The sequence below is a fragment of the Saccoglossus kowalevskii genome, chromosome 21, assembly GCF_978046115.1.
Source record: "Saccoglossus kowalevskii chromosome 21, keSacKowa6.1, whole genome shotgun sequence".
NCBI lineage: Eukaryota > Metazoa > Hemichordata > Enteropneusta > Harrimaniidae > Saccoglossus > Saccoglossus kowalevskii.
The window spans coordinates 21287559-21302004 of NC_140661.1; the positions used below are offsets into that span (position 1 = coordinate 21287559).

The following is a 14446-nucleotide window of genomic DNA, read 5'->3' on the forward strand; positions in this document are numbered from 1 at the left end:
CTTGCAATCACATAGCAGGATGATAGCATTCTACTAGTATTTCACTACATGCTTGCAATCACATAGCAGGATGATAGCATTCTACTAGTATTTCACTACACGCTTGCAATCACATAGCAGGATGATAGCATTCTACTGATACTCCACGCTTACAATCACATAGCAGGATAGCATTCTACTAGTATTCCACGACATGCTTACAATCACATAGCAGGATGATAGCATTCTACAAGTACTTCACTACATGCTTACAATCACATAGCAGGATGATAGCATTCTACAAGTATTTCACTACACGCTTACAATCACAGCAGGATAGCATTCTACCGATACTCCACTACACGCTTACAATCACAGAGCAGGATAGCATTCTACTAGTATTTCACTACATGCTTGCAATCACATAGCAGGATGATAGCATTCTACTAGTATTCCACTACATGCTTGCAATCACATAGCAGGATGATAGCATTCTACTAGTATTCCACTACATGCTTGCAATCACACAGCAGGATGATAGTATTCCACTACATGCTTGCAATCACAGCGGGATGATAGCATTCTACTAGTATTCCACTACATGCTTACAATCACACAGCGGGATGATAGCATTCTACTAGTATTCCACTACATGCTTACAATCACAAAGCGGGATGATAGCATTCTACTAGTATTCCACTACATGCTTGCAATCACAGCGGGATGATAGCATTCTACTAGTATTTCACTACATGCTTGCAATCACATAGCAGGATGATAGCATTCTACTGATACTCCACAACACGCTTACAATCACATAGCAGGATAGCATTCTACTAGTATTCCACTACATGCTCACAATCGCATAGCAGGATGATAGCATTCTACAAGTACTTCACTACATGCTCACAATCACATAGCAGGATGATAGCATTTTACAAGTATTTCACTACGCGCTTACAATCACACAGCAGGATGATAGCATTCTACCGATACTCCACTACACGCTTACAATCACAGAGCAGGATAGCATTCTACTAGTATTTCACTACATGCTTACAATCACACACCAGGATGATAGCATTCTACTGATACTCCACTGCACGCTTACAATCGCAGCGAGATGATAGCATTCTACTAGTATTCCAATACATGCCTGCAATCACATGGCAGGATGATTGCATTGTACTACATATGCTTAAAACAATCAAAGCAGGATGGTATTCTAAAAGAATAGTATCCTACTTTACGCTTAGAAAGAACTGCTGTGTTTTGAGAGCATTGGAGCAATTAAAAATTAATTCAAAATTTCAGATTTGCTTTTTCAATGAAGAAGCTTGGCAACTAATTTTTGTCTATTTGAGATGCATAACATGAAAAAAATTTATATTTAATTACTTCTCAGCCAAATTGTTCAGCACTTTTTTACTTATCTTCAATATTTCTGGAAATATTAATTTTGGAACCAACAAAATTTGAATAAATTTTCAGTTTTTACTCAAATTTGTATCAATCTGAAGGAAAGTGCAGTTAATTTGTGATGAAAAGACTAAAGTTGCAAAGGTGCAGCCCTCCGCTGGCAAGGTCATGCTTAGTCTTTTTGGGACCAGGACGGAGTAGTGATGACAGATTTCCTGGCAAAGGGTACCACAATCACTTTTGATGAAATTGAGAGAAGCTATCAAAATCGAGAAGCGGGGCAAGATCAAAGGTATCCTCCTCCAGGATGATAACGCTCCGGTCCACAACTCTCACGTCGCCAGAACAGAAGCATGGGCGTGTGGCTATGAAATTCTCCCCCATCTCCCGTACTCTCCTGACCTTGCACCCTCAGACTTTCATTTTTTCCCAGCCATGAAGTTGTTTTTGAAAGGAAAGTGTTTCCAAGATGATGCAGCCTCGATTTCTGAAGTTACGACATGGTTGGAGGACCAACCTAGGATGTTCTACAAAAACTGTCCAGAGCTGCATCAAACGATGAGAAATGCACAACTCTGGGTGGTTCCTATGTAAAGAAAGACTAATAACTGCCAATTATCATTAATCTGCTATGGGAAAAGGGTCAGGGGCATTACTTATTGAACGCCCCCTCGTACATGCATTTGACAATGTGCAAATATTTTAGAAAATTTTGGATTTACCCTTGTTGAAACAAATCTTCGCAATTTGAATGATTTAACAAATGCAATTTTAACAATTAAATGGGAAGCTAAACCAAGTATTTAAATATGCGGAAATTAGAAAGTTTTTTTAACATCATTTACCCATAGACCCTCCAGTCTATGATTTACCCCATAGATTCAGACCAAATAGTCCCAGAACTAAGATTAAGCTTTATAAACGATAAGCGCAACAAGAAACTCAAACTTGTAGGTTGGAATTTATTAACACAAAGTGAGCAAATGATCAAGACGCCGACATCTGAAAGAAATAAACACATAATATTTTAATCTGACACATTTAATAAAATGGTGTTAACATACAAAAAGAGGAGACTGGATTCTCATCTATGACAAATGCAAAAAATAAAACTTCTCTTAAACTTTAGCAGATTACATCTACAAATACCTGCTTTAAGCTGCACTAAATCTCCACCGAAGATTTTAATCTAAACATGACAGGAGGATGCCAAGCAACCCCCAACCCCTACCTTCATACATCCAATTGCAAAACAAATTTGATGCTCAGTTGATTTAGCGCCACAAATAAAAAACTACGAGCAGGTGGTATACGAGTAATTACAATTTTGGCACCACATCTGACAGTTTAATTATATTGCATTGAATAAGGAAGTCTTTCAAACATGAAAAATCCGAGCCTGTCTTTTTGGTACACCAGATTCAAAAGAAACAATGAAATACACTAATTCTATTTAAATGGTTATAAAAATAATCCAACAATCATGATTATGTTTTCAACTTTAAAAAGATCAGTCTAAACTGGTACAGCGATAGAAGCTTACAACTGATCACAAACTGATAGACTCCATAAATTTCCCCCTTTTGGTCAGCTCATTAGACCCCACCCCATTCTCAGCGAGTTGAGCGAGTTCCAGCTGCTGGTAAACTCTCTCGACTCCCATGGTTTGCAAGGAAGTGATGGATTGTGACTCAGAATTATTTGAAGCCTTGTTTTACAGATACAAAAGCCACTCCCTTGGTGAGCACAATATACAAAATACCAGTTATAATGCAGGGATTACAAAAGCTTGTAGATGAACAAATCAAAAAGAAAAGATGGATTGCAACTCAACATCCAAGTCCATCGAATGTTCATTTCACTAGATTCGAAAATCATGAATAAGTGAATTTCGCATCAAATTCAGCTCAAAGGATAGACACTGAAACTTTTTTTTTACAGTTTAGAAGTTTACACAATAGAATCTCTCTGATTACAATACTGGTTTCTGAAAATACAAAAGTGGGAGTGTCATCTAATGTTAAAAATGGGTGTCTTATCACAAGTACGAATCAGTAGAGTTATGATCTTCAGCCATGAATCCCTCTTCCTGTACACCTTTAATTGTCTACACGCATTTTTCTTCTCTACAGACCTCTTGTTAAACCAGTGAAGGCTAATAATTTTAACTCAAATAAAAATAAAAAAGGTCCATAGGTTTGAATAAAGACAAGAAAATGGTTTCTTAAAACATCAAACAGTGTTTTCGGTTTCATCTTCATCGTTATTATATGAATGCCATGTGAGCCTTTCTTCGTAGAATGAAATCACGATTTGTGGACATTTGACATTTGCTTCTTTCGCGAGAACTAAATCCGCTTCATCACTACCTTTCCTGAAATACAAAAACATGAATCACTATTTAGGTAGTGTGCTACATACATTGTATCATAGTTTGTGCAAAAATAGGATTTTAGAAGTATGTGTAAATTTGGGTAGCCACCACCAACGTGGTTCTAAAAACTAGTAGATCACAGTAGTTAAAATAATTATTCTTTTTAATTGCAGTCATTAATACAAATTATTTTTTTCAAGTGCACCAAAATTTGAAACTACACAACTTGAATGATTCAAATAATTGAACATTTGTCACGATTTGATCTAACATTGAAAGGTTTGGTGAGAAGTTTATGCATAACACCAGTAATTGGTGATTCGATAGAGTATTGTGCAAACAGTAATTGTAAATATTTTTTATTTTATTTTTTTACATCACGATTGAACATCAGCAAGCATTTTTGTGGACGATAAACATCACTTTCATAAAACAGGCATTATCTTCATTTGTGTTTTCTGGTTGGTCAGAGAGATTGAAAATTATTTAGCTAGAGTAATGTCTGCTATAGTAAAGTAAAGCTTTGCATTCTTGCACAATGCCATCCTAAATGTGAAATACTGACCGGGATTGAATATAAAGCAAACATTCTGCTTGACAACTTTGTAATATGAAAACAAAACATGCTATCTATACGCCTGGACACCCATTTGTTATTAAACAACAGATAAACAGAGTGAACGTTTCATTTGAAATAAACAACAATTGCGAGAGCTTTTTCGATTTGAACATCCATGGCAAACTGGAAAACACAAGTGGAGACAAGCCATGCATGGCATAGTGCCAGTTACACATCAAATTTAAGATATATAGTTTTGTTTATAATAATATAGTTTGAACATAAACATGGCAAAGATGTGGATCCAGAAGCTGATGCTTAATTACGTAGATTTTTTAACATTAAAATGACTGACATTTAGTCATCTTATATCTAATCATCAAACAAGTACTTGTCCACAATAAGAGATATTGCTCTGGAACAGCATCAATAAAACAAAATGGCCAATGGTCGGCCATTTTGAATCAGAAAGTCAAACCAATACATCTGTATATCTATGACATGATGTATAATGAATATATAACATTTGAACATAATCAATAAAAGAATGCAAGAACAGCATTCACTAGAACAAAATGGCAGCCAGTTGGTCAATTTGAATTTGATCTTAAAAACAAAATGACCTGCATCAAGGTCCCATAATGTCCAATGTATGTACCAAGTTTAAACAAAATCCATCTGTAAACTGCAGAGACCCGGTTCTGGAATGCCAGAAATGCCCCAAAATGGTGAAAAAGATCATGAAATATGTAATGTGTGAAGTTTGAATGTAATCGGTCCAGGCATGTCTAAGATATAGGTCAAAACAGGCAAACCCACATACGGACACACAGAAGTCAAATCGATAAGTCGCTGTTTTTGGACCGAGTTTGAACAGAGACTACAAATTCACTTCGAACTTGCATCTAAACCTTCAACTTTCAAAACTTAAGCATCATCACACGGTTGTTGAGTACAAAACACTACTTACCATTTCATAAGAAACATAAGTTCACCGTTTGAATCTGTGGCTCCAATTATCCTTTCTGGATCCAAACCTCTTAAAAAACCCCTCACAGCAGTTTCATCCTATAATACAATGAGAGGTACAAGTATTGTTGCAGTATGCAAGAATAAGAACAAGGTCTGTATGTTTGCAGCCCGTCAACATAAAACTTGTACAAGACTTCAGGACTCAAAATTAACATTTGTTCAAAGTTGGTGGCCTACCAGTTTAAAAGTTGGTAGCCCCATGGTAATATTGGGTAGTCCACTAGGTTTAGTAGAAACTTAAAAGCTGTACAAAAAGAGCTTTCAACACAATGGTTGAAGAAAAATTGTAGGTAAATGGGTAGCCTTTCATTTATAGTTTGATATTTCATTAACTTAATATAGCAATTAATATAGCCTGTTTTGTTGTAAAACTGCATGCTCGATATTCCCCAGATTGACTAACTTGATAAAATAACTTACTTCTTCCTTTTTTTTCTTTTTCTTGGCTTCTTCTGAACCATTAAATGCCGATTTCCTCTTTTTTGTTTCTTTGTCTTTTAGTTTTGTTTCAAATTCTGAGATTAAGTCTGGACAGTCTAAATTATCTTTTGGTTCCCAAGTGTTTTCAGCACTGTAAGCAAATACGCAAGAATATCAATGCTGTAAGCGGTCCAAAGTGTGGAGTGGTGGTGTTGTTGTTGTTCGCATGTACTTTTCATATTTGGTTCTGATGGTGTGTACTGTGATAAAAACTTCAGGTTTATGAAGTGATGGAAAGTTGGAGCAGTGTTTGCATTCAATTCAAAATGGAGACAGCCACATTTTCTGATGCATTTGACAAACTAAGATTCATTAAGTAGAGCATTATGTAGCAAGATAGAGTTTAAAATATTTCAGATTAGTATCAGTTGATCTAATATAGCACCTAACCATGTGATCAATTATAATGAGATTATCAAACTCGAATTCACTTGGTACGGAGATGCTACAAGTTAACTGAATAGTAATAATGTGGAGAGTGCTTCTATGAAAAAGATTCGCAAGCAAATACGCCATTTTATAGTAAATCTTTTATGACTGCCAAAATTAGGGGATGATTTTATTCATGAACCTGGTAACCTATCTGCCAATGATGTTACAACAATAGAGCACTTCCTGCTTTAAAAAAAATATAATATGACCACTGACGCACTATCAATGCAGCATGTACTGTTTAACAGTCTGAACTACCCCTCTAAAGAGTTCTAAAAAATTCTACTAGCTAATGTCCATGGCCAATGGAAAAATTACTAAACAGGAGAGTCCACGAGTGTTACCAAAGGGACCAAAAATACTTACTCGCTATAACCTTTCCATTTTAACAGGTACTCTATCTTTCCATGTTTGTTTACTTTTTTATCGACCACTTTTTCCACTTGGTATTCTTCCTCCTCTTCTTCCTCTGCTAGAACAATATCATCTTCCTTCCTTTTTGCCTTGGCCTTACTTTTACCCATGTTAGCCACTACAAACAAAACAGCAACAGTACAGTACAGTGCTATGCAATGCACTCAATGATTAAAGTTGCCCTTCCACTTCACAAATCTGAGGTAGTATGCCTCTTAAATTAGGTTTGATTTGTTAACCACTCACAGAATTAAAAATCATTGCTTGTCCTTAAAGGTTACATTGTAGACATGTTAGTGATAAGAGACGAGAACTTTCAATACTCTCAAAATAAAATGTCGGGAAAGGAGAAGGCACGATATGAGCTATTATTGTGGGAAGATGTTTTACAATTGAAGTGGGAAAGCAACTTTAAATCACATTGTGGTAATACTAATTTGCTTTTAATATTTTTAAAAAAATTTGATTATCTGAAAGCATCAATGGTGACAAAATTATGCAAAGTGTTGAGGATACTTGACTGACTTGATAATTCCAATGACATAAATTTTGAGAAAAAGGGCAACATTAACAGCAATTGGGAACTTAATTTAAAATCTGACCATACCAATGTGAGCGTGGTCACCATTCACTTGTGTCAGAAGTGAAACATCACTGATATGCTTCAGGCTGGTTTCGTAAATAAACAATGGCAGTTAAAATTTTGAAATCAACTGCAAGATTTGTTATTGCTTTTTGTAAATAAAAACAATGGAAAGCAAGTACAGTCTATCCAGGTAAAAAGTTCAATGCTGTTTGAATTTAGACGCGTGTTCATGACGGTTGGCTGTGTACATAAATGCTACTGTAAAACGGCTTTAATTTCACAAGAGAAATTTTTGCTTATCAGGGAAATTTTGTTGCAGTGACAATTTTTCTGGGGTCTTAACAACACAGTTTTGGCTACTTTCTGAAATTGTTTTCTTCGTTAATGCTATAATTATAATCAGTTTACAGTATAACACAGCTGAAAGCTTCAATTCAGGTATTGGCAGTCTGCATAATACCATCAATGCTATTTGACAGCTTGATTTACACAGTCCCTCTATCCCCGGTCTGGAAACGGTCATTGTATTAGGTGTGAATTGGCCTCCTTCCCTGGCAAAGGCGCATTGCGGGGTTGGGCAAAGCATTGTCACGTGATCAGTACACAGCCGGCCACTATTTTTTACATCGTCAGTGTTGTGTATTTTTTTTACAACTTAGTTGTTTATTCCAGAATTCGTGCTTTTTTAAAAACTTTTATAATCAGGATATCTGTATAAGGTCATATTTTAGCCGGCGAGTAGTTCTCCAATTCATCTATTTTACCAGCAGCAACACATTTTCGCAACAAATTTTCATACTTTTACCCAGATTTTTGTCGTTTTTGATTTTGGGGTGATTGAAATGAACTCTATTTTATTTACCATACTTCTCGGCGCAAAACCAATATTTGTCTTCGATTTTGACATTTTATGATCGAAAAATATCATTAAAAATTGGTGGGCTGATTTGTTATTTGTCACACCGCATTTTATTAATGTTAAATTGAGTGACTTTTATGGATGCTTTTTAGATCGTAAATGCAAATGGCGATGTTTTGAAATGACAATGTACTCAATTCTGTGCTAAAAAAATCATTTACATACAAGCATTGTTATATACTTTTGCATAGAATAAAGTCATTAGTTGTTGTATAGTTGACTTAAACTGTTATGAACCCCCAAGAATCAGAAATATCACAGGTTTTTCGATCGATCACGTTAACATGAACGACACCATTTTGACAAGATTTGTTTAGCGATGTCAGCATGTTGGCACGCGAAGTTTTTTCCCTATTAAAACTAGAACAGTGTTCTCCCCAGGCCAAAACAGCGTCGCGGGCCCCGACGCGATCGGATTTGCCCGCGACGCTATGTGTTTCCTCCGCGATGCTATTATTTATCCCGTGATCTGATTTCTTCAGTCTCTCGCAGACTGTAAGTTTCCTGGCTAACTTTAAATTCTACAAATGCATTAACGCCAATTTCCCGGGATAATCCCCTGTTATTTCTCATTGGTTGGATATCGTTTTAAAAAAACAAAGCAGTTCAAGAAACGTGTGGAAATTGGAGTGACACTTGTGTTATTTCTTGGAAGAAAAGCCTCAATTTTACATGGTATAACAATGGCGACAATTCGTAATTCAGACCTCCGTTGTCTCAAATTGTTCACAATTGTGTTGAACAGACAACATCGATGATTAAAAAAAATACATAAAGATGGCTAATTTCAGCCAGAAAAACTATTATTGCTCGAACATAGTAGCGTAAGTATCGTGACTCGTAACAGTTGTTGTACTTAACCGGAAAACAACAGAAACGGAAGACAAGCAATGAGAATAATCAACCCCATGTTTAATTTACCGGGACTGAACAGGGATTTATAAAGTTGCTGATTGCTGGGCCAAGCAAAGGAACAGAAAACTCAGTATTTCTGCAGGACATTTGCAATACTAAACATGCAGTGCAATAATTGTATACAGATTCAATCTGATTAAAATCTGATGTATTGTACGGGCTTTAATTATTTTTGCTATAAACTTATTTTAATTTTATTTTTTATTACTTTTGTTATTAATGCCCTTTTATCTCATTATTTTACTTTGATTTTGAGATTTTTTTAAATTCCGCCCTACCTACATCTGATCCGACGCCTATGTAACGAGATTTCAACGAGACCCACTATTGACGATTTTAGTCAAGGAATCACATAGCGGTAAAGTCCTTCTATAGCGCACATGATGACGTCACCGGGTGGCAAACACACTCAAATAAAATGGCGGATTATACCGACGTTAGCAACCGTGAATAACACGGCTTTTCGGTAAGTTTATCATTGTCAAATGCAACGAAAGTCATTTTTATGTTAATATTGTGACTCGAATGGTTCGACTTTAGATCGTTATTCCGCATAGTTATTCTGGGAGTGTTGATTTTGTTTCCACCGGTTCGACCGAACACCCGTGTCTTTTTCCAGTCGCCTGCCCTGGAGACGGGTGATGTTTTGTTGACGATCGGGCCAAAATCGTCTACGGTATTGAAGCTGTAAATATTCATCTAATTGTATTGCATTTTGTACATTATACAATAACTCTTTATTAAAGTAATTGAGCTGATTTGGACTGGAATAAAATATTTTTTATTCTTTATTTTTTAACACATCGCAATTGATCAGGAAATATTTGTTTGCTCCAATTTTCTGCGTCGATGCCGTGGGCTGGTGACCGCTATACAATTTAAAATCAGTTTGCATTGTTTACTATAGCTGTTTACAGTGTTCTAATCATTATGATTTACTTATTTTTTTGCTTCCATTCTAGATAATTATGCTTAGTGATGTAAAATTGAAGCGATGACTGAATGAACGAACCTTGGCTGGCGAAGATGTATCTGGAAGTGTACACATTTGTTGGAAGTGAAAAAAATATTCAATGTAATGACAAAAATTGTAAAATGCTGTGGAATTTCTTTTGCAAATAAAAATATACTAGCAATTTTCTATTAATGGTTTATTCAAGTGGGCAAAATATAATGTACAGAAAGATTGCCCGTATACACTGAAAAGTAAGCAATCGACAGTCTGTATAAAAGGGGGGCTGTGATTGGCTGTTACTTACGCGAGATTTGAACGGGACTTACATAGACGTCTGATCAGATGTAGGTAGGGCGGAATTAAAAAAAAAAAAATCTTAAAATCAAAGTAAAATAATAAAATAAAAGGGCATTAATAACAAATATAATAAAAAATAAAATTAAAATAAGTTTATAGTCAAAATAATTAAAGCCCGTACACTACATCAGATTTTAATCAGATTGATACAGATTGTACATAAAATAAATAGAAAAAAAAGGAAAAAAAAATGGTTTTGTTTTATGTGTCCATATGACAAACAATATGTTAATTTATGCTAATTATATGCTAATCATTATATTATGGGGAGAACACTGTAGAAGATGAATATAATTCCCGATATTAATCTTTACATTGTAGGAACTGGATGTTTATGAGTTGGTAGGCTGGTTTTGATGTGCATCACCGTTAAAAAAACTCAAATTTCATAGTGATAATTTTGTTTACATGTTTGTTTACGTTGTGGTTGCCCGAATTTGAAGTCAAAGTGAAGTCACACAATGGGGTATCGCTTTGCATGATGGTAAATTTTCCGATTTTAATGAATATTTTGACGGTATTGTAATCTGACTTCCTGACTCCCTTGGCCCGGGTGTGAACTGTTTGTTTACCCGCACCGCGGTTCGAGACATAAGAACGCTAGTCGTTTCCAGACCAGGGATAGAGGGACTGTGATTTACATATCAAAAAGTGCATAAAAAAAAAGATATTCAAGCGAAAAACTTTAATCAAGAACAATTTCAGAATAATTTACTTTTGACCCAGGATTATACTACCAGATTGACAACTGGATGACTAGTCAAGTGAAACCTAGTTAAGGATGCTGTACACGTTTTTGGTATTTTGGTATCTAAACTGATATTTTCATATAAAATATTTACTGAACCACACAAAGCTATATATTGATGGAAAGCTTATTTCACACTGGATATGAAATCGACAAGATAGTGTGTGTATGGACGTGTATAGTCACGTGATCTCTGTGTAAACACAGAAAGCCATTTTCGGTAACAAATAATTGAACCAATGAATAAACAAATTTAGTTTAACATTGGCAACAAAACAGTTTTTCAGACGACGCTCACCACCATTCCGCGTTAATTGAGATATATATCGACATGATAGTTGGAGAAGAAATAATAATTTAGCTATCTTGAAAAAACAATGCGATCTGGTTCTTTTCGGTATTCAGAAATTAGAACGTAATTTCGAAACAAATAGGAAAATAGAAAAATCCCAGCGCGACTTGAGAGGGAACATATCGAAGAGTGTGTGCGAAAAATTAGTATAATGCGTCCACTAAAACTCGAGATCAAAGGCCTGCAGTTGCCGTGAATCGCTGTTTTGTTTCACCGAGAAAACGGCAAAAACAACTTAGCAGCAACGTATCGTCGGCTAACTCAAAATCCGTTTGTCCCATGGATCAAAACAAACTCATAACGAATAGTCATGGTATCTGTCTGTCATAATCACGCAGATGTGTGGATATGCGTGGTCGCAATTGGTTATAAAGTACGAAATTATGCTCTCGAATCCAATAGGAAACACTGTTTCACGGCCTGACAAAGCCACGCCAAAATGACGTCATGATTTACATATTCATTAATACGTTGTGGGAGGAGACACTCCTTTTCTGGAAGACTCATTACCATACATTGCCCTCCATGGAAGGTCATTCTTTTGCTCAGCTGCTGAACCAATATCCGTGGCTGAAAAGCACCACCAGAGTCAACTACATATAGTTTTCTTTCCAAGATTTTTGTTTTACTGCGCGAGATGTCTCGACGAACATCTGTATTATCTGATTTGAATGGCAATGAGGGGGATAGAAGTCACAGCGGGTGATGAACTGAATCGGGAGATGTGATCGCTTAGGTTTAAAGTTGTCTGTCGATCGGGCGGTGAATTTTCAGTTTGTTTGCTCCGTTATTATTTTGTTGATTTGTAAAATAACCTGTTCGCCATAAATCGTGTTTTCCGTTTTTTAGTTCCTAAAACTGTTGACAAAATTAGTGTGATGATTCTTTTTCCATCTTCAATGCGTAATACATAGTACCGGAACAACTGCTGGTGGGGACTACTGCCGGTATTTAACATTTAGTTCACTTTCTATATCATGTATAACAAATCTAACTTCATTGAATCCATCAAATTATTTATAAAACAGGTAAAACAAGGATGCTCACACACACATTTTTACAGCTGCTTGTCTCGGGCTTTACGCGTAGCCATGGTGTAGCCAAGTCCGGGCCCAAGTGTTTCACTTCCGACTCATTGTGGTCGGAGTCCATGACACGTAATTTGGTCACGAAAACTAAGTCTGCCATGTGCTCAAATTTTCTACCTTCTGTTTATACCTCCATGGTCTGATCAATTAAATCGTGGAAGGTACCTTCCGTGATTAAATTTTCATAATAATCACTTTACACACTGTCGACATTCTTCTCAAAATTTCCTTGCATTCGTTTTCTTTCGTCACTGTCATAGTCGACCCCAAGACTGTTTCATAGTCAACTGCTTGAAGAGCAAGAAATTCAACGAAATTAAATTTATGGAGTGCGTGTAACTTGTACCTCGCACTACTAATACAAAAATGTACTTGTATTACTAGTCTGAGCTGGTACTGAATGCAAGAGACTGTTTATATTTGCTATGGGTGGTGACTATTATGCAAATTATCTGTCTATTATGTCTTTGGCTGATTAATTAAAACATAGCTTTCAAAACAATGACATGTGCTTTTGTTTTTAATTAACAAAAATTGATTTTTACACCCTATAAAAACATTCAATTCACTTTTTTTCCCTACTGAGTGTTTGCTCCTTGTAGTCCAGCATTGAAAAATACAAAAAAGTAGAATTTTGGGTTTCAAAGCAAAAAAAGGTGTACAGCATCCTTAAATACAGACCAACAAAAAGAAACAAACACAACTTTTTGCTTTTGTTGCAACATTTTCTGGTTGCTTAAAGGACCAGCAATTAACTATAGACTCTGAAACAATTAGCACCATAAACAATGAGTCAAAGGCAGTTTGACCACCTCTTTACCTCTATGGACAAAATGAAACGTTTCCGATGTGCTACTATTTCAGACCATGTTAAAGTTAGCAAGAATACTGGTAGAACTAGAAAGAAATTTATTTATTTACTTGCAAATTCTTTCAAATCTCCCAGGAGTCGCAAGTGGATTTTCTGCAAGTATACAAATCAGAAACTACCAGTAACATGCAGTGTAGATGTACATATTCATTAGCACATGTTTAGAGTTTTAACAATGAATGGTGAAGTCTAATGGATCTTAATGACATGTGCACTCACTGCTGGTTGTTGACAAAATGCACAATCTCAGCAGTTTTCAACGAGTAAAAACCAGCATCATGAAATGAAACATTAGCACTAAAAATAAACCGACATAACAAGACGACATATGAAACATATAGGTGACAAGTACTTGATGGTTTAACTGCGAGCGGTCACTCACGAATGTGTCCAACATGCGGGAAAGCAGCTGTCTTCAGGTGAAGAGTTTGGTGACGTCATGAAACATTGACAGCTCAATAAAAACACAATGATTTCAAAAGAAGTTAGCTACTTTATCAAGCAGTCTTTCAACATACATCAACAACGCGACGAGCGGGTTCGAGTAACCCGAATGATAAGACAAAGTAACGAAATGCGTCGATTTTTGTACCAACTCACGAGTTTTCGAAATCGGCGGCCATTTTGAAAATATGTTTTCAATAGTAGTGAACTTTGGAAGTTCATTTTTTCATAATAACGCATACTCTCACACTAAACTTGTAAATAAAATACAATCGCGTCAACAACAGTGAGATTTAACAATTGGAAATTAACAAGGTTTACCTTTCTCAACGATATCAACACAATGAAATAATTGCTAAGATCGAAGCGGGAAATCGTCAGTATGCGCAGACGCAGATATCTTCATCCGGGGCCTTTTCAACTCGAAGTGCGCCCTTTTCAGAAAACCGCTTTCGTTTTTTGGTCAAAAATTGCATTCGAAATATATTCGACCTCTCGAATAAAATCTAGATTACGTACAAT

At 35.9% G+C, this 14446-nt stretch overlaps 1 protein-coding gene across 3 annotated transcripts; it reads right to left on the reverse strand.

Moving 5' to 3' along the window:
* Positions 1-3478: 3478 nt before the first annotated feature.
* On the reverse strand, positions 3479-14355 carry LOC100370286 (chromobox protein homolog 5-like). 3 transcript variants are annotated; one of them, XM_002740566.4, is made up of 6 exons: positions 14246-14355; positions 13531-13573; positions 6642-6807; positions 5784-5934; positions 5302-5399; positions 3479-3772 (listed from the first exon to the last, which is right to left on the reverse strand). In XM_002740566.4, coding segments are annotated over exons 2-6 (558 nt in total). In that variant the 5' UTR covers positions 13532-13573; positions 14246-14355; the 3' UTR covers positions 3479-3630. The 3 variants fall into 3 exon arrangements, with proteins under 3 accessions (XP_002740612.1, XP_085351289.1, XP_002740610.1); XM_085495163.1 differs by lacking the exon at positions 14246-14355 and adding an exon at positions 13833-13874; XM_002740564.4 differs by lacking the exon at positions 13531-13573 and having other exon boundaries at positions 14246-14346.
* Positions 14356-14446: the final 91 nt, after the last annotated feature.